The sequence below is a fragment of the Calypte anna genome, chromosome 1 (genome assembly GCF_003957555.1).
Source record: "Calypte anna isolate BGI_N300 chromosome 1, bCalAnn1_v1.p, whole genome shotgun sequence".
Taxonomy (NCBI): Eukaryota; Metazoa; Chordata; class Aves; order Apodiformes; family Trochilidae; genus Calypte; species Calypte anna.
Window position 1 is genome coordinate 76,246,670 of NC_044244.1, and position 19,920 is coordinate 76,266,589.

The window sequence follows — 19,920 nt, forward strand, 5'->3', positions numbered from 1 at the left end:
GCCTTCTTCACTCTTAACCTAAAACAGAGGAAAGAAGGGGTTAGCTGTGTCCACTACAGGATATAGCAAAAAACTGTGCAAAGATTTCATTTTAACACCCTATTTAAAACCAGTCACCCTGTTGTGACATATGGCAGCCAGCTTGGAGACCTATTAACCCTTTAGTTATTTACAGAGTAATCATCTTTTGTGAAAGAAAGAGCAAAGGCTGTTTGTGCTGAGTTCAGGGCTGAGGAGGAGCTGGTTGTTCTCTCCAGAAGTGGAGCCCTTCCCAGGCTGTGGCTCTGTTTGTAGTGAGCCCAGTTCTGCCTTTGCTTTGAGGTGCTTTGGTAGCACAGAAATGACTTTTGGTTAGTGCAAGGGAAGGCTTTTTATTCCTGAGGTGGCAAAAGAAACAAGTGCACCTGCAGATATATGTGTATGTAGGTATATATGTGTAGTCTCCTACATGTATGTGTATATGTATAATCTATATATGTGTGGTGTTCTTAGAGAACAAGTGGTATACCAGAAGGAACTAGTTTATTGGTTGCCTACCTTACTCCTACTTGTAGGAGTAAAATGTGTTTCAAGTCAACTGAATAAATGTTTAAATGAATACAAATAATATAAAGAAGATGCTGAAAGGCAGAGATGAATATGGAAGGCTCGGAGGGGCATATAAAGTTAGAAGTGTAAGAAAATGTTATTTTTTATATAGTGTGCTAATGTGACATTTATCACACAATTTTACCACCTAGAAACAGCATGCTATTTTTATGATGTGGGCTGTGGATAAATCCCACCATGTTTTATATTTATTCTTGTTGTTATGGTTTGTATGAGTTTGGTACTATAAGGTACTATCCTTCTGTGTAACGGAGGATAACCAGTGTGATTGTCTTTTGTTCTCTTCAACAAAGATTTTCGCCAGGCTGCACAGTCTCCCCGGGGGTAAATGTTGGCGCAGGAGGGACTGTAAGTGCCCCTTCAAGTATCCCAGTCCCCATCAAGTATCAAGAGCTGTGGTTCTTACAGAGCTTCAGGAAGCCCTCCCCTAATCACCACCTGAAAGTTTTTCAGACATGGAGACAGCAAATCCCAGGAAACCTGTATGGTCACTGAAGCACTGGCTGAAGAATTCTTAAACAGGGAAAATGAAATATTTCGTAGTCAGAAGGAATGGCACAGACACTGATTAGATCCCCAGACCATTCTCTAGATGCCCTACCTGGAGGACCTTGCAAGAAGCCACTGCATCTCTGCCACTGACTTGTGTTGTCTTTAGCACTATTACACCTGATCCGGTCATCTGTATGGAGACATCCACCTAGAATCAGAATCTTGTATCTTTCTCTCTTTAGAGGGACCTTTTAGATCAAAGGAATTTCAAAGGGTTCAGGAGCAGCATTTTTTTCTTTTTCTTTTTTTCCCCTTTCTTCTTTCTTTTTCCTTCTTTTTCCTTTTTTATTTTTTTTTTCTTTTTTTCTTATTGTAGGTTTTCAGTGAGCCTTGCTTCATGAGTTTCAAAAACAAGCCCATAGTGAGCTAGGTAGAAGTAGGCCATCTCAATATAGCTCCAGATTTACAGTGGGATGAACTTTTTTTAACTAAGACTTGTTTACAGCAGCATCCATTGAGCTCTATGAATTGACTGTGAAATTGCTTCAGTACAGCTTGAAAGCAGGCTTAAGTTTCCCGTTTACAAGTGGCATGGATGTTTTTATTGAATGCTTCCAGGATTTCCCCCTCCAGTTCCCCCACACAGCCTTGATGATAAAAATAAGCATTGTAAGTATTTAAATACCCATTGTGCAGCCTTGGCTGTGGGCTGCAGGGTGATGAAATGGTGCTGTGTGGTCATGGCATTAAACATGTTGGCCTGGAGTCATAGGGAAACTGCACCTGTGCACTTCCTTGCAGCTGTACAAAGTTGGAATTGATGACATTTTGCACTTGATGGTGTTGAATTTTGCACAGGTGTAGGCATGGAAAGATAGAACCTGACATGACATAGTCAAGTCTCCAGCCTGCAGCAGCAAGAGGGCTGTGACCTCCCAGCTCCTGCTCAGAGGGTCACCCACTGCAATGTTCATGTTCTCTGTTTTGACTAATTAAACTCTGTAGTTGGACTCTCAGCTTTCTTCTGCAGGAAAAGTGATCCCTCTCTTGAGCAAATTGCTATTGCTTCATCTCCACCCAAAATTACCACTGAGCAAGCTGACAGTTTAGATCATCTATGATTTATTTACCAGTCCTTTTTTTTTCCACAAGGAGCTACGCTGTTCCAGTGCCATTTTGCTTAAACATGCTTAAACACTTAAATGAAGCCAGAGTAGACTGTTCAGATTTAAATATTTTGAAAACACTTTGCTGTTTCCACAGTTGAGGTTCTTTGAGTAAATACAGCAAATTGAAATTGCTGCTTAGCACAGTCTTAATTCAAAATTATTTACACGGTTCCTAACGTATACTAAGGTTTTGCATTTGGAAGTAAATTACTTTCATATTCAATGAAATTAAAAGATTCAAATCAAATTTAATTTAATGCTTTCTCCAAGATAGTTATTTAAAGCTAGTATGGGATGTTGATGAACAGCTCCATGTTAGTGAAATGTTGCAGTTATTACTGGACTCCTTGCACTGAACTGCAGGAAGATCAAGAAATGGAAAACTCAAAAGTTTTTCTTCAGATACTTGTACATTTTGACTAAAATAATTTTTTTAAATATACTGAGGTCTTACTTGAAACAAAAACTCTCTCTTGCTAGTCATTTCTCTTCTGTTACTAGCAAATGAGCTTGTTTAGAATCATATAGGCAACTAAGGTGACTAAATTTGGAGGACAATATAAAGTTCTGAAAGAAATAGCATTTATTTTTCACTCTTCATTTATACCTTTTTATCCTTCTGTAATTTTTCAGCTTTCAAAGAGTTTTATAGTATCCTCCTGTATTCCCCACCTTTAAAAACAAACAAAAAATTTTAAGGTCTTTCTGAATTTTCTTTTCTGCCCTTTTTCTCACAATAGTTTCTATAGTTCTCTATGTTTTAATTATCATCACTCATGGCAAAAAAAAATGTTTCTTCTGGATGCCTGATCTTTTAATATTCTGAACTTAAGCAATGAGTCACTGTGACATACCAGCCAGGCCTCCTAATCCTTGGCCTCTTTGGAGAAGTATTTGGGAATTTTTTATGTCCAGGGTAAGAACATGAAGCAGTACAATTCTTTCCCTTCCCAAATGTTTACTGTGATCTGGTGGGATTTAGGCTGGTATGACAGCACGTGAGTGCAACGCACTGGGTGTTTCATGTTTTGCTTCAGCCTTTTCCATGGATGAGTGTTTTGTAAGAGAACACTGTGTGCTAAATACTACTTTATCTTCCTTACTGAAGAGGGGGCTCTCCCTTGTGGAGCTGTGGAATGTGGCTTGGTGGGTGGGAAGCAAGAAGCCCCAGGAGAACTATTTGGCCTTTGCCTCTTCTGTTCCCCCTTTCCTGTCTGTCAGTCACCTTCTTTCCTCTCTCTTCTCTGGGAGCCAGATGTAAAATTTACTTTCAGCCATTAGGGAATAGGAGGAGTGAAGAAGTACTGTGGGACTTCTGATGGAAAATGGTGTACAGGGCCTTGCTTTTTTCTGGGAAGGCGGCCAGGGAGAGGGCAGACAGTGTGCGGATGTGGGGCACGAAACCTCTCAAAAACAGCTTTTGCTGATACAGATTGTGATTGTGTTAAAGTTGGGTCCAAAAACTTCTTTAGTATAACTGTTGTAGTCAGCTATGATAGTTCTTATTTTGATAATGGTTTTTGTCGGTCTTTTCAGCAGATAGAGGCTTTGTAATTTTCTTTTACTGTAGGTATCAAATGATACCTATCAATCTCAAGTATTTGTTGTTGTAACTTGGATGTAACTGACTTAAAACAGTATTTCAGCCAGTTCATTTCACTTATGTAGAATGAAAACTAGTAGTATGAGTGGTTTCCAACACCAAATATGCCACATCAGGTGGAGCTTTTTGTCATGGATATTTCAAACCATGCCAAACCTCATCAGGCCATCTGCCATGGTAGCTGATGCTCTGAGCTTCCCAGAAATGGAAGGAATGCACTTACATTTTTTTAGTTCTGTTTCCCTTCAGATCTAACAGTCTCCCTATTATTCTTAGTATAGAAGGGCAGTTAAGTAAATGCTATGCTTTGGGAATCGATGTTCCTTTCCTATCCCAGGATGACTGAAAATCAGGAGTGGGAATATGTTTTTTTGACAATGAATATTTTATTCTGATGGTTCTTCAGAATGTATGCTTTTTTTAAACTTTAGCTGCAGCATTCAAAATATTGGAGAAATGGAAATGTTGGGTTTACAAACTAAATATAATAGATAAAATTTCTTCTAATCTTAAATAAGCAAGACATTGCTGGAATATGTAGTGCAGTGACTTTAAGATGATTCGTGGAAAAAGAGTGGTTTGAAATTTACAGATGGATCTCTTAGTATCCATAGATTTTTGTTTGCTTACTTCAACTTCAGAAGCAATTATGTGTCTGCTGCTTTCTGTGTTTTTACTTTGTTCTTACTTGGTTTTGTAGCAAGATCTGGACTCCTTTGGTGTTTGATGGAAGAATATTGTTGTCCTTAGTTTTATGTTCCTGTTTCAAATCAGTTTGTTTTCAGAGGCTGGTTGATTGTTCTAGGAATCCATAATCACAGAAAGTGTTTACTTTTGCAAGTAGCAAGTAAACTGCATTGCTAGGCAAAACTGCAGAAGTGTTTAGTCTCACAGGAATAAAAATCGGGTGTGACTCTTAGAACCTGCATGCCTTAAAAATATGTTTTTACTGGAAGGTCTTTTAGTCTGGTTTATTTTGAGTTGTGGTTGTATTCATGTGTTTTAATACCTTGCTTGTGATAAGATACAATAGTAAAATGTGCAGATTTTTCATACTGCCACTGAGAGATTTGATGTGTCCACTCCATCTGTGGTATGGTAACTTATACTCATCTTCCTTGGGCTATTGCCCTCTACAAATCTATCAATCTAATTTTAGGAATGTTATCTTATTTGGCTCTCACTATTAAAGTTGATTATCAAGGAAGACATCTGTGATTTGACTTCACCATCAGCTCTCTTAACACTACTCACTTCTCCATGATGGCAAGTACCCTTTTAGGCTCTTGTTGCATTTATCATTTTAAAGCACAGCATAGTGCTCTGCTCCTGAATGACCACAGAACTTTGGATCTTTGCCTAATGCACTGTTAAAGCATCACCTGCCCCTTCTCACTGCCAGAGTTTGCCAAGCCACTCTTCCTATGGAGTGCACAGCCAGACTTGTGATATATTCTGGATTCTGGGCAAACTTTCAGTCTCTATTAGGGGGGTGAAAAAGAATTATTACCAAGTTGTAGAATGCTTCCCTTCGCTAAGGCATCCAAAATTAATTTGTAAGTTATAAGGTATTAAAGGTTTTGTGCAATCAGATTGTATGAGGAGTGAAGTGGTCTTAAGAACTTTAAGACAAACCTTTAATCTGAATCAGTATGGCCATTCTTGTTTTCCATGGCGAGTGTACGTGCTGATACTTAAGGAAGAATAAATGGGGCAAACATGCATAATGTAGTACGTTCCCTTAATATTCTCCCAGCCTTTGGGCATTTTTATCTCGGGGATTTCCTAAGCCTGTTGTGCTTTGTTACTCTAGTAGCTTTCAATGAAGATGTTCTTCCAGGTGTTTTTCCGGTCTCCTCAAGCCTATTTAAACTTGCCTCCACAGTATCCTTGGGCAACAAGTTCTGTGGATCAGAGATTTTTTTGAGCTTGTTTCCTGTCAGCTTCATTTAATGTTCTAGTTACTGTCAGACCTCATCCGTCTTCTTACATCAGGTTTCCTCTGAGGTTACTTGTTGAAGGTGAAGGGTCCCAGTATACTTAATTTGTCCTCATTTTGAAGCTGTTTCTTCCCTTTGGTAATCCTTGTTGTCTTTTGATATATCTCTAATATATCTGATTCTTCTATATCTGGTTTCCTGAGAGGTGTGATTTGATGGCATGTTATGTTTTATTTTGTTTTCTGATCCTTTGATAATAATTCCTAATATCTGATGTATGCTTTTCTTGCTGACTACACTGAGCCAGTATTGTAATGAAATTATCTGTCATAATCCAAAATCTTGCTTCTAGGTGGCAATGGTTAGCTCAGAGCCTGCCCTTTTGTACATCAGGTCAAGGCTATTTTTTCAGATGGATTGTTTGCCTTCACTTATACTGAGCTCCATCTGCCATTTTTGTTGTTCAGTCACTGCAGCTATTGCAATTCTCTGACAGCCTTGGAATAGCTGTATAAACAAAAACTTGATCACCTTGCCGCTTTCCTGTCAATGTGCTGAACAGAGCAGGTTCCTCTATAATTCAGCTAATAGTAATACTATAAGCCTTGACACCTGCTGTTTTCCTTTTTTTGTAGCCTAAGTATTTATTCGTGCTAGACCCATCCTGCTTAGGCCATGGCTATGTAGCTTTTTTAAAAACCATTTGATTATCTGACATACTGAAGTGTCCACAAATGAAAATATCTTGTTGAAAGCAGTGGGGGAGGACCCATGTTCATAAGTCTAGTCATTGAAATAGGATAGGCTTATTAATGTTGAAAGGGGAAAAAAAATTAATGGCCAAGTCAGGTTAAAAATTTCTTCATTGGTTACTGCACTTTAGACCAAAATAGAAAAGTTTTTCTCAAAGAACTTTTTGATCTTGTTTGTCTTCTTCCTTTGCTTCTTATGGGAGATGAGGGAGTGAAGAAGCAAAATGCTTTATTTTAGTTTGTACAGACAACTTCTGTTCTGAAATTTTGACATCGTTACTTCCTGAAAATAAAGATTCTCCTTTAGAGGACATTTATTAGACTTTTCATAAGGTCTGTGCTGTATTTCCAGTTGTTGCCAGATTGTTCCTCATTGTCTTGTTAGAACTCTACCGACATAGTCCTCATGGGCTGTAAGTAGGTATAACATCATGAAACTATGTCAAATAACGATTTGGAACCACATATTTGATTTTTCTTTACTTGCTATTCTGTGCAGATAAAGTTCCTAACACAACCTGACAGCAGTGTATCTGATTTTAAACGGTTTATGGGTATGCAAGAGGACAGGAGGCTGATTGTCTGAGTGTATATATGCAAGTGTATAGGATAGGTTTGTATTGGTTTCTGGCTAAAGAAGGCAACTTTCATTTTTGAAAGTCACTTTACATTCAGTAAATAAGTACAGCAATTATTCTAAGACCTATATACAGTTTCAATACTTGGTGTATTATTTTGTGTGTGTATTTTTGTGCTATGTGCACAGTGTGACACTGATTAGCTATGTGACAGGGATTTTTTCACTAAACTGAACAGCCTGCATCTGAGAACTAAGTAATGTTGAAATTATTTTCAGTGTATGATTTCAGGTGGATCTGATTAGAGTGCATCTGAGGAAATTGGATTTTTTATTATATGCTAGGACTTCAGTAATTTTAGCAGTTGTCTGAGATTTGGTTGGAAGGCTGATTATTGGTGGGTTTTTTTTGGTTATTTAGCTTTAACTTGGATTTCCATTTTGGTAAATACCATGTATTTTAGACCACATTAAAAACAACCCTTAGAATGCTTTAATGAGAGAAGCTGCCTACATGGAATCTTATTTCAGGGCGTAGAGTAAAAATTCTTTTGACATATTTGAAGGTCTGTGAAAAAGTTTTTATGAAGATGCAGAGTTGGAGGATTTCTTTACTTATTTAATGATGATACATTTTACAGGGAGATACATGGGATGAAGAGGGTTAGTTAGCCATAGAACAAAAATATAAAAGCAATGATGTAACTAAGGCTAAAAAAAGTTAAATCCAAGGACTTAAGAAAAAAATTGAGTTCTAGGGCAAAATGTGCATCTCAGTATTGTATCCTGAGCAAGTTTTAGAAGCACCTCAGCCAGGAAAATTCCCTTTTGGCCAGTCTCTATGGAATGTTGGAACAGCTTGTTGACTTGCACTCAGTGGAAATCATACGTGCCATAGCATAAGCACTTCTGCAGGTTGTGGCACATTCCCTGATTGAACACAAGAAAAAAAATTCACTATAAGGACAGTCAGACATTGGAATGGTCTCCCACAGGAAGTGGTAGATTCCCCCACCTTGGAAAGTTTCAAGTCTCAGCTTAATATGGTGCTGAGACATCTCATGCAAACAACGAGATTAGAAGGGTTGCACCAGATGATCCATGAGGTCCCTTCCAACCTGATGTTCTATGATTTTAAGATAGTCTAAAAAAAAAAACCACAAACCCACATCTATTCAGATTCCTTATCTACATCAGAAGATCTGACTAGTGAAAACAGTAAAAATGCTGTTGCACTTAATACAGCTAACAAAAAAACCCCAAAACAACAACAACAACAAAAAATTCATTTGCTATATAAAGAAAGCAATTTTAAAATTGAAAAGGTAAAGATCTCGAGAGAATTGAAGATTATGAGAACTTAGATTATGTCTGTGACCATGGCTGGTTCCCTTTGTGACAGTCTCTAAATACAGTATGAAATTTTTTTATTCCATGGAACTGTTGTATGGGTGGACCTTAATGCACAGAGTAATGTTTACTCAGCAAGCAACCATAAAATATATACTTTTGTTCCTGATGTTTTTATAGTTTTTCATACTGTTTAAGTTATTTTCTAAAAACAGTGGTAGTTTCTCTTGGACTTTCCTGTTGCTCTGCATTATACCTTTTAATTCAAGTTTTGATGAGGTTATGTTTCCATCTATTTCTTAGCATCTGCCTTCTCCAGCGTGTCTGTCTTTGCCATTAAATCAAATGGCTTGTCTTCCTTTCGGAGTTTGCTGTGGGGCTTCAATGGGAAAAATGGAGAATTTTCTTATCCTTTTTTGTGTGGAAAGCTCACTACTTAAAAACTGGGTTGTTCCCTATAGCTGTGCAGTAGCTCAGACTTTGGTTTTGTCTGTAAATGTCAAATGGAGTTTAATAAACTGTAGGAGCTGAGAATTTTCAATTTTATTTTGGTCCTTCTTGGCTAAGATTTCCCCCATTTTCATCATTTGGCCAAATTTGTGTAAATTTTCACTAGGAGACACATATGATTCAAAGTGTATTTCCTGTTAAATATCAAAATTGGATGTAGGTACTTTAGGATAATGTGTATATATATATATATATATATAAAGACATACACATATTAATTTGCCAAATGTCTTAATATCAGCAAAAAGCATTACCAGTCCTGCTTTCAGAAGTGGCTAGATCATGTTGCAGATTCTTTCCACAGTCACTGAATGTGATGAAAACAGAAGGCCTGAAAGAGTTTAGATTAAGTGTTTGACAGTCAGAAAGATTTGCCTGCAGAAGAAAATACACTGTTGCAGCATGCAGTAGGTTTTGAATTAAAAATTATGTACTTTATATCATATTACTTATATAACTTTGTATTGCCTATCACTGAAGATGGCTGTTTCTGTGGAGTCTCTTTTTAATTTATTTCACTTAGAAAACAAAAATAACCTTTTTTTTAAGATGTGGTAATATAGTCTCTATAGAAAATTGCGAATGAACAAGCGCTCAACACGTGTTTTGGAGTATTTCCATTGAAGAAGATGACACACCATAACTCCAAAAACTGGAGTGTAATCAGTTGTTTGCTGCTTATGTAGCAGGCAGACCTAGGTACTAAGAGATTAACTCAGGGTGGTATTTACGACGTGTATTTTCTTGGTATTAGCACCTCAGCCACTGAGTTTCCTGGAGCTGAGTGGCAGCAAACCAGATGAAACACAACTCAGAACTAAAACTCTTCCCTGTGCTCCTTGCTGTCAAGCATCCAGTCACACCAGTACCTCCCTGTGCCACCCTTGGCCTTTTGGCTACTGCCACTGGCTGTGACAGGAGCTGTGCCAAACTCAGCCTGGCATCCACCCTTTCCAGAGTCACTTGAGCTGCTCTACATCCAGAAGTGTCCTGTTTTAGCAGGACCTGGCACGGATCTGCTTTAATCTCTACCTTCACAAGGCTTATGGCAGTAGGGAAACACCTGCTGAAGCTATCAGTTATAGTTTAGTACACAGACAGTATAAATTATAGTCCTGAGCACACTTTGGAGTGAAATTCAAGATGTTTACATTCCTAATAAGGTACTAAGGAATTGCACTGATCACACCTTTGCTGTTAACAGACTGCTTATTTTGGTAGTGTTCTTTTGACTGTTTCTTCCTCTGGAAGGAATAGTTTTGAAAGAGTGGTGAAGGCATGATAATTGCTTCTTCCTTGTTTCATATTAATTCACTCCTGTTTTTAAGAAAGCTTTACATATTTATGTATTCAGTGCCTTAATTCAGCTTCTCAAAAAGAGGATTTACCCTTGTTCCTAGGGATTTAGGACAACTTCTATTATAAATGCAGATATTTGGCTTTACACTTAAGTCAGTGTTCAGTTAATGACATTGGATCTTGGTAGACAAAGGCATCTACAGGAGGAGGATTGATACTGATACTGATGCTGATTGATATTGATACTGATGAGTGGAACCATTGTGGAAAAACCACTGACTGTTGAAAAGTAGCAAATAAAACTAAACAAAGCAGCTCTATTTTTAAATCTCTATGTGTATCAGATTAAGTATCTTAAATCATCTATTTTGTAAGGATGATATAGTAGTTCAGTCAAACATTTGTGTAGTAAAAATCAATAAATCTATTAGCTTGTTGTTGATGTTGCTGCTTAAAATGTTTTAGGGTTGACTACCTTTACATAGTATTTTTATGTGTAAATATTCAGATCTGATCTATTCAAATTTCTTTCTGGGAGTAGCATTCTCTACATAGTTTTTTTTGTTACCTCTGTCCTTTTGCATAAGTAGAGATAAGTATTTATTGGGAGAATTATTAGATATTTAGCTTCTCAACACTTTTTTTTTTTTTTCATTTTTGCAAACTTGCATTCTGGTTTATGCAGACAGTATTTCCTTTGTTACTTTAACTCCTGCTAACACCCTTTGTGTTTTCGTTTCATGGTTAGATTTTGTACCTCATACACCTAAGTACTACTGAGAAAAGATAATAAATGGCTTTTTGAGTACCTTGAGACATTAATCTCTGCTGTATAACTGTCCTTTAGCCAGAAATGGAAGTAGTGAAATTTTCAAAATGTAGGTTGTAAAGCCCAGGTGAAGAGAGCTATTCATTATTGCTGCTGTATGGAGTGTTTGTTAGCAAAAAACTAATATAATCCTTCGGAGGAACTTTGCTTAAGAGTTGTTGGTAGGCATAACAGCATTCTGGCTTGTAAGTGAAAGATCAGAGGGAGTAGTGTGAGGACAGACTCATCAGTTTGTAGTTTTAGATTTGGAGAGACCCTGGCAATCTTCCTTCTTTTGTGTTCATATTCCATGTTCTTTACTAAGCTGTATATAGTGTTCATTCTTTATTTTTACATAAATTGGGCAGCATATAGAAACAAATGCTGATAAATAGTTTTGAAAGATGGAGTGAAATTTTGAATTCATCAAGCATTGCCTTCTTCCATTTTGATATTCTTCTGGTCTTGTAAATATGAGAATGAAAGGAACCAGACTTCTGGTGAAAGTTGGTGTATCGATGTAAAATGACTTTTAAGCAAAGGAAAAGATGGAGTTGAATTCAAAGTGACACTGTGATCAACTTTTTACCATACATCCTTGCCCAAAATCTACCATTTTCTCTTTTTGGTATGCATTGGTATCCATTGTGCACTGCTGCAATAGATTTGCACAGAACTCCTTGTATCTGTCAGAAAGAGGCTGATGGGGAGAGAGACATTCAAGGAAGGCTGCCACGTTCCTACTCATAAGTGCAATTCCTTCAGGATTCAAGGAAAAGTAGTAGTTGCCTCCAATGCTTTTCTTAAGGTTTTATACTTGTTTTTCATGTTGAATTTAATTATTGGCTGAAACTTACCTTGTTTAAGGCAATCTTTCTTTTACTTTTTTTATAAATTTTTTTCCAGGGCTTACAGATGAGGAATACTAAAGCACAGAAAATTAATGTATTTTTCGGTGTTCCTTCTGTGAGTCAGTGACATAAGTAGGAAATGGAGCTCATGCTTATTCTTAGTCCCAAGAACATTTCATCCTTCCTTGGTTCCTGAACAATACCCTGTCCTTATATAGCTTTAAAAATAATTATTGCACAGACCCAGAGTTTAGCTGATTGCCAAATGTGATGGTAAATGTTTGGGTTTTTTCTTAACAGGAGTGTTGATAGGAATCTTTGGTTTCCTTAACTTCCTCTGAAGTGTTAAGGAGAACTCTGTTGGTAAGATTGAGTGTATTCCATACATAGTTTTTGAAAACAGCAGGATTGGGGCTGTTTTGTGTTTTTCTTCCTATGTTTACTGTGGAAGGGGAAGTTCTGGGGAGGAAGGGGGACAAATGAGTCAGGGTTATATTGGATTATCAAAAGTGAACTGCTAGCAGTGTATATAATTTTTAGACATGTTCTGGAGATCTTGAGAATTTCATGTTTGCTCAGAAATACTTTTTTTTTTGCCATGATTTTGTGCATGTAACTTTGTGCCTTCCTGTCTGTGTCACTTGTCAGTTGTTAATGGCAGAAGTATAATCTCTCAAGAGGCTTTATGGGCAGCTATAAAGGATTTTCCTCACAGTGGCAAAATACAATCAGGAAACAATTTGGAAAGGGCTTTTTTTTCACAGAATGGAATCTTGGAGCAAAAAATATAAGTGCTGAACTCTGAGAACAGAGTGGAAGAGCTTAGAACATGGGTCTCCCTTTCCCTCATTTGTACCTGAAGCAGGACTCCCTTATATCCCTCTGAACTGGGAATGTATATTTTGCATTATTCCTGTGTTTTACTGCAACTTGAGTGTATGGATCAGAAATCTGTTTTGAATATAACTAATTCTTTGAAATGAGCTCAGTACATATGCTTTGGGTTTTGAAGCTTTTATATTTAGGGGGGATGGATTTTTAAAACTTAAAATAAGTAGTTCACCTTATGAAGGCATTTCAAACTTTCTTTTATCTTGGTTAATAAGTAGTTATGATTTGCAGTTGTGCTAGCTAACAGAGCTGTCTTTGTACATTTATTCTAGGTAAGAATTGTAGAGAAATTATCTGCTATATAGCAATAGTTTGGTATACTTTTGTGTCAGATCTATCTGCAAAATATTCTTAGTTGCCAAATGGAGTTTAGTCTATCTCTAAAGAATGTTTTTCTGTGCCAGAGTTGTTTAGTTATATATTATAGTCCTGAAGAGTTGATGTGGTGTTTATTACACGAGGTTGTTGTTTAGCAAAGCCTGTCTATGTGGAAACAGAAAGACTGAACACTTACTGGATGCAATGAAGAAGGGAAACCTGGCAGTAACCTGATTTTTGGAGTGACATAACTTTGGAAATACTCTGACTTCCTTTCTACATTGTATTATTTCTAGTAATATTTGTAGTTGTAAAATATTTACAGTAATTTTCATGGGAGATAGTAATACACAAGCATAAACATAGAAATCTATGCAAACAGTATATAAGCAGGTTTATGCATTTCAAGTTGTAGGAGATCTAAGTGCCTATTGCTAGAACAACTTTGTCTTGGCCATTATTTGTGAAACCCAGTAATTATGAAGCATTAAGGACACAGATGTATGCTTTGCTTTGTATATTTATGCATATTCTGATTCTGTCAAGCATATTTGGAGCTCTCTGAGTATTTTATTCCATATATCAGGCAGTAAATGCAGGACGCAGGTGTTCTTCCCAAATCTTCACTCTTCCTGGTGGCCAAAGGGAAGTGAAACTGCCCAGTTCACCATCCAGTTCTGTTTGCTCTAGACCATAGTGTCTTCTATAAAGTGAAGTTAGCTTTCATACAGTCATTACAAATCGTCACAGCCAAACCTTACCTGTGTTATTGCATACCCATCATTATTCAATTTTGGGTTTAATAGATCCAGGAAGGTCTATAGGGCTGCTTCAGACTTTCTACTGCCAGCTACCTCTGCTCTGGTTTTGGCTGGGAAGTTGTAGTATTTCCCTCATTAAACCCTGTTTCAAATCAGGTATAACTGGGTGTTTGAAAAGTCCTTTAGTTAGGAAGTCTTTGCAGCATTCTCTAGCCTGACCCCCATCCCCAGAGTTGAAGAGAAAATTGTTTCAGAATATCATTTATAGTAAAGAATAGTAGTTTCTAGTATATTGTAGTGTCGTATACTGTAGTATAGTAAAGAACAGTCATTTATTATAAAGTAAGCAAACTCAAAAATCTTGTGTTTAGGCTTTACCATCTGCATTTAAGAAAACTTGCTGATGAGGGATAACTCCTAAAGAGAAATTAATTTTGAAATCAGGAAAATGCCTCCTCTGATCAATCAGAAGATATTTACTGATTCGATAGACCTTTACAGATTTATAATTAAATGAAAAAATCAGATTTTTGTCTTTATATCTTAGCTGTTGTGGAGTTGGTTCAAATTGTGTTGTTTCTTCAGTAGATCTGTCATGTAAAAACATGTCTGGCAACAAATTGTGTTCAGCAAGGGGTTTTAACTTTATAGCATCAATTTGAATTGGGGAAAAAAAAGCAAAAGCTAAGCATGAATCATAGAAAAAATGCCAAGCAATAAGTACTGAGTATGTTGCAAATAATATGGAAGAGATTTAAACTATGCAACAGATAAAATGCTGTTGATATAGCATCATTTGTTGTGAAAATATTCTTAAATCATACCACAGAACATACTGTATTGTGGAGAATGATCATTTTGGTTATATTTTGTGTAAAGGGGCAGTCTTACTTGATTTCAGTATCAGAAAGATAAAGTTTTTCTCATCAGAGCAAAAACCCATTCACTCTACAGAAATAAAGGAAATGCTTCTGCTCTGTACCAGGCATAACAGAGCCCAGAAAATCCCACCTGTAACCTGCTCCAGGTTACCAGTGAAAGTATATTATAATTATAAACCCTGAAGGCTGGTTGGTGTGTCATTAAAATAATTGTTTCTTTCTAATTGGGATAGCATTTCTTTGAGGTGTATCTCCCATACCATTCCTTAAGATACCTGTCCCCTACCAGAGTCTAGTGAGTCAAATGTTCTCTCTAGAGGGTTTTTGTTCAGTTCTGTGTCACTGGACTCTCAGTACAATTGTCCCCCTGCCACTGCAACAGTTTCCTTGTGACCAGAAGATCCTGGGTTATGGTCAGAGGTGTGGACTGAGCTGATAAAGATTGATTTCTTTACAGCCTTGTGGTGGGAATAAGCCCTAAAATAGGTGGCCCAGGTCGGCCAGTTCTCTGGCTTCCTTATGATTATTCACCAAAATGCCAAAACTGATGGCTTTTTTTTTTTTTCCAGTAAGTAGGTTTGGGTACTTTGTTTTATGAATGGAAAATAAAATGTAAAATTTTTGACATAGCTTTATATGGGGGGAGAAAAGAGTCATTCTATCTTAGAAAATGGAGCCACACAGACTGCCAAGTGGATAACATGGAGTATGTTCTTCTTGAGATGCCTTGAGAAAGCCTTCCCCAAGAGAGCAAAAGTACATGTGCTAAAATGAATAGACATTGTCAGAAGAGTGAACTGCACAGGTAGGCAGAATTGGCCCACCTTGGTGGTATCTCTGCATCTTGTGTAATTCTTGAAAGCCATTTTTGAAATCAGTGAACTTTGTATCTTGGTCTCAATAAGTTTCTGAGGTCTGGTATCGCGTTAAGAACATCTAAGCAGAATTGGTATAATACATACTTTAGAATTTCAAAGAAAAAAAAATATGAAAGTGAAAAGTTTTATCATGATTATTTGATACCAAAAAAGGACTTGACATGATTGTCTGGTATAACAAGAATCAAAATTAAGGAGGAAGCACAGCTACCATATGAATGGTCGAGAACTTGCTGGTTTAAGTTGAGTATACATGCAGTTTTGAATGCTCAGTTACAGATGTTCTAGTTGGTTTCAAGTTTCAGCTTTGCAGTCAGGTAAAAGAGGGTATCTTAATTTGATATTTAAACTTTTTTTTATTTATTTACAAGCAAAAAATATTTTGCCTTTTTCATTTTAACCAACTTTTGTAATGAAACAAACTAGTTAGTTGCTGGCGCTGTTCAAAGAGAATAGGAAGAGCTCTGTGATGTAGAGACAGCCATTTGAATCCGTGTCTATGCTGTACATTAGCTTTCCAGCTCCTACCAGTTTTGGTTCTGTTTACATACTGTGTAGCAACAGAATCATGTAATGGTTCCCTTTGGGAAGAACTTTAAAGACCCTCTTGTTCCAATCCCCCTGCGCCTTCCGACACCTCCCATTAGACCTGTCTGCTTAGAGCCCCATCCAGTCTGGCCTTGAACACTTCCAGGGATGAGGCATCCACAACCTTCCGTAGCAAACTATTCCAGTGTCTGACCACCCTCAAACTGTGAAGAATTTCCTCGTAATTCTAAAATTGTATAATCTAAATCTACCCTCTTCCAGCTCAAAACCACTGCCCCTTGTCCTGTCACTCCATGCCCTTGTAAAAAATCCCTTCCCAGGTTTCCTGTAGGGCCTTTCAGGTACGTGGAAGCTGCAACAGGGTCTCCCCAGAGCCCTCTTCTCCAGGCTGAACAACCCCAACTCTCTCAGCCTGTCTTCATAGAAGAGGTGCTCCAGACCTCTGATCATCTTCCTGTACCTCCTCTGGACTCTCCCCATGAGCTCCATGTTCCCCTGTGGTGGGGGCTCCAGAACTGGACACAGTACTCCAGATAGGGTCTCAGGACAGCAAAGTAGAGAGGGAATTGTATCTGGTGAGCAAGATGTGTGTATGGATGCATGCATCCAGATACATCCCCCCTCACTCCCCTCTGGGTAAGGAAGTGCCCTATATGGCATCTGTACATGACTTCATCCCTTCGTTAACTGCAGGGCTCAAGCCTCACAAATCCAACAAGCTCACCAAGTAAATTTTTACCTGAAAAGAACCCCTGCAGCACAGTACATTGCTAATGTAGAGAGAGACATGGTGTACCAGGCAAGGGGTTGCTCTGTTCAAACTTGCACTGAATCATGTTCACATCTCTCCTGAGTGCAGGAAAATTCCTGCTTAATCTTGGGCCTAGGGCAGGCTGAGGAAGAAACATTAAAATAGCTGTTGCTCACTCTCTGCATCAAGCTTGAGTTCTGAGGGATAAAATAATAAAGAACATGTGTCTGTGATTAAAGTACAAAGGAAATAGGAAGGGGGATAGGAAGGAACAAATCCAAAAAATAAGGAACAGTTGGGCATGATAATTGTAGGCATCTGATTATGCTGGAGGAGTTGAAGGACTGAAAGAATTATCCCTACAACCTTTCTGAATCTTGATGAACCCTGTGCTCATCAGGGGTTTGTTTGTTTTAAATCATCTGTTTTAAAAATAAACTAGCAAAGTTTTCTTGGTAGCAAAATCTGTAGTAAAATCTGCAACATAGCTTCCACGTGAATCATAAAGTTCACATATTTATTTGGAGTAATTACTGCTTCATTACTAAGTTGAGTGTTCTTTCACGAATGTCCCAGGTAATCTGCTGAACTCTGGGGGTTTTTTTGAGACTTTGAGCATTCTGAAAGGTATTTGGTATCCATGTGAAAAAAATCTTACTCTTTATATCTGGCTAGGGTCTTATTTATAAGTTTGAATTAATTTAAAATACTTTCTGTAAGTGTAGGAAACATGATAAAATTCTTATCATGTAAATTTTTACACTTATAGGAAGTATTTAAAAAAAATATCAAACTATATTCTGAGGTTTTTACTGTGGGGTTTATTGTTTGTTTTTTTAATGTTAGCTCTCTAATTAGTATAAGTTTCTGCTGCTGCAGTAACTGGGGTTGTTCAGCCTAAAGAAGAGGCGGCTCAGGGGAGACCTCATCGCTCTCTACAACTACCTGAAAGGAGGGTGTAGCCAGGTGGGGGTTGGGCTCTTTTACCAAACGACTTTCAACAAGACAAGAGGGCATGGACTTAAGTTGTGCCAGGGGAAGTTTAGGTTAGATATTAGAAAGAATTTCTTTACGGAAAGAGTGATCCGTCATTGGAATGGGCTGCCCACTGAAGTGGTGGATTCTCCGTCCCTGGAGATATTTAAAAAGAGACTGGATGTGGCACTCAGTGCCATGGTCTAGCAACCGCAACGGTGGTTCAAGGGTTGGACTCGATGATCTCTGAGGTCCCTTCCAACCCAGCCAATTCTATGATTCTATGATTCTATGAAACAGAAATGCACATGCTTAATCTTGATGGAGATCAGAAATGTATCTGAAATATGCATCCGAGAACCCAAATCTATTCTTTTGCTGAATGGTATGATAAATATGTCCTCAAAAGTGCACGGAGAACAGACTGACGATTTGTGTTTACCTGATATGTTTTCAGTTGAAAGCTCAGTTTTTTTCCTTGTGTGAAACACTGTTTATTACACAAATATGTAGGATACACAAGATACTGAGAGACTGATTGAGTGTATTCAAATTTAAGGATTGATGTGATTTTTTTTTTTTTTCCCTCTTACATTTACAGGAGAAACCTAACAAAGCTGTCCCTCATCTTCAGCCACATGCTAGCAGAAATCAAAGCTATTTTTCCAAATGGTCAATTCCAGGGTGATAACTTCCGTATCACCAAAGCCGATGCTGCAGATTTCTGGAGAAAATTCTTTGGAGATAAGTAAGTACTAACATTTTGCAAAATCCTTAAATCTTTCTATTCATAAACATGAAAAAAAATGATATTTGCAGACGTCCAAGTGATACCTCTGAGTATGTGAGTGGGCATTTTGAAGGTATCTTGTCCAAGTTTTTAAATTAGCTGAAATCACTGAATTCATTATTAACAGTTAGGTTGGGGTTTTTATTGCTTTTCTTTTTTTTTTTTTTTTCAATCTTATGAATCAATGAAAAGATTAATAAAATGTGTCTGCAGTTCTGTCAAGAGCACTTAAAAATCAATCCTAAGTTAGACTACATTGCATGAAATTTATTGGTTTCATTCTAGGGTGAGGGTAGTAAATTGTATTCATAATGTACATTGCAAATCATGTCCTTTCATATTAACCATACATTCTGCAAACCGTAACTCTAAAGTCTGAATTAAGAACTTGATACTGGTCTCAGGGGGAGTATGTTTCCTTTTCCCATATTTAACTTTCTAACTACTACAATATTTAGGGGCTTTTAAGTAATTGAAATAATCTTTTTTCCTACAACTCTACTACCTATAGCATAGTCACGAGTACTAATGTTTTCTTATGTTCAAGTTCTGTTACATAAAGAGAGAATAACTGGAGATAGGTTGCAGTGTTTATCAGAAGCAGATTTGGCAGACACTTATTGTTCAAGTCATAAAATTGGTACTAAGTGTGAGCTTCCAGATATGTGATTAAAACCTTGTAGAAAATGCAATATTGAAAATGTAAAAGCAGGCAGGCGTGAGTGTTGATGGTTTTGGTTGTTTTAGGGAAACAGTTTTCTTTATAACACAGATATAGGCTATTAGAAGATGCACAGCTTCATCATTTTCTTACATGGAATGTTTATTAGTGTAACAGAGAGAAGGAGGCAAGAGGTTTGTATGTTTTTACAATAATGAAACAGTCAATACAGTCATCAAGGCTTATTTTGCACAGTATAGGCCATATCAAGTCACAGAAAGATTCCTGCAACAATCTGTTATGTTTTCTGAGCAATAACAGCTCTTTAAAACAAGTTTTTCATTCTTTATTTAAAATAATAGCAAATTAGGTTGGCACTTTAGGGTTTTTTTAATTGCAAATTAATTTTTGCAGTGTGAATTTTCAGCAGTGGTTTCACATCTTTTTTTTTTTTTTTTTGTCTTTTTTTGGTCCTTTTTTTTTTCTTTTTTTTTTTTTTTTTTTT

General features: G+C 37.2%; 1 protein-coding gene across 1 annotated transcript in view; it reads left to right on the forward strand.

Moving 5' to 3' along the window:
- CBLB (Cbl proto-oncogene B) overlaps positions 1–19,920 on the forward strand; it is a 130,670-nt gene that overhangs the window by 46,343 nt on the left and 64,407 nt on the right. Inside the window, exon 4 of the mRNA XM_030469215.1 lies at positions 18,566–18,712. Coding sequence (XP_030325075.1) covers positions 18,566–18,712 — 147 coding nt within the window. The remainder of the gene's footprint in view (positions 1–18,565; positions 18,713–19,920) is intronic.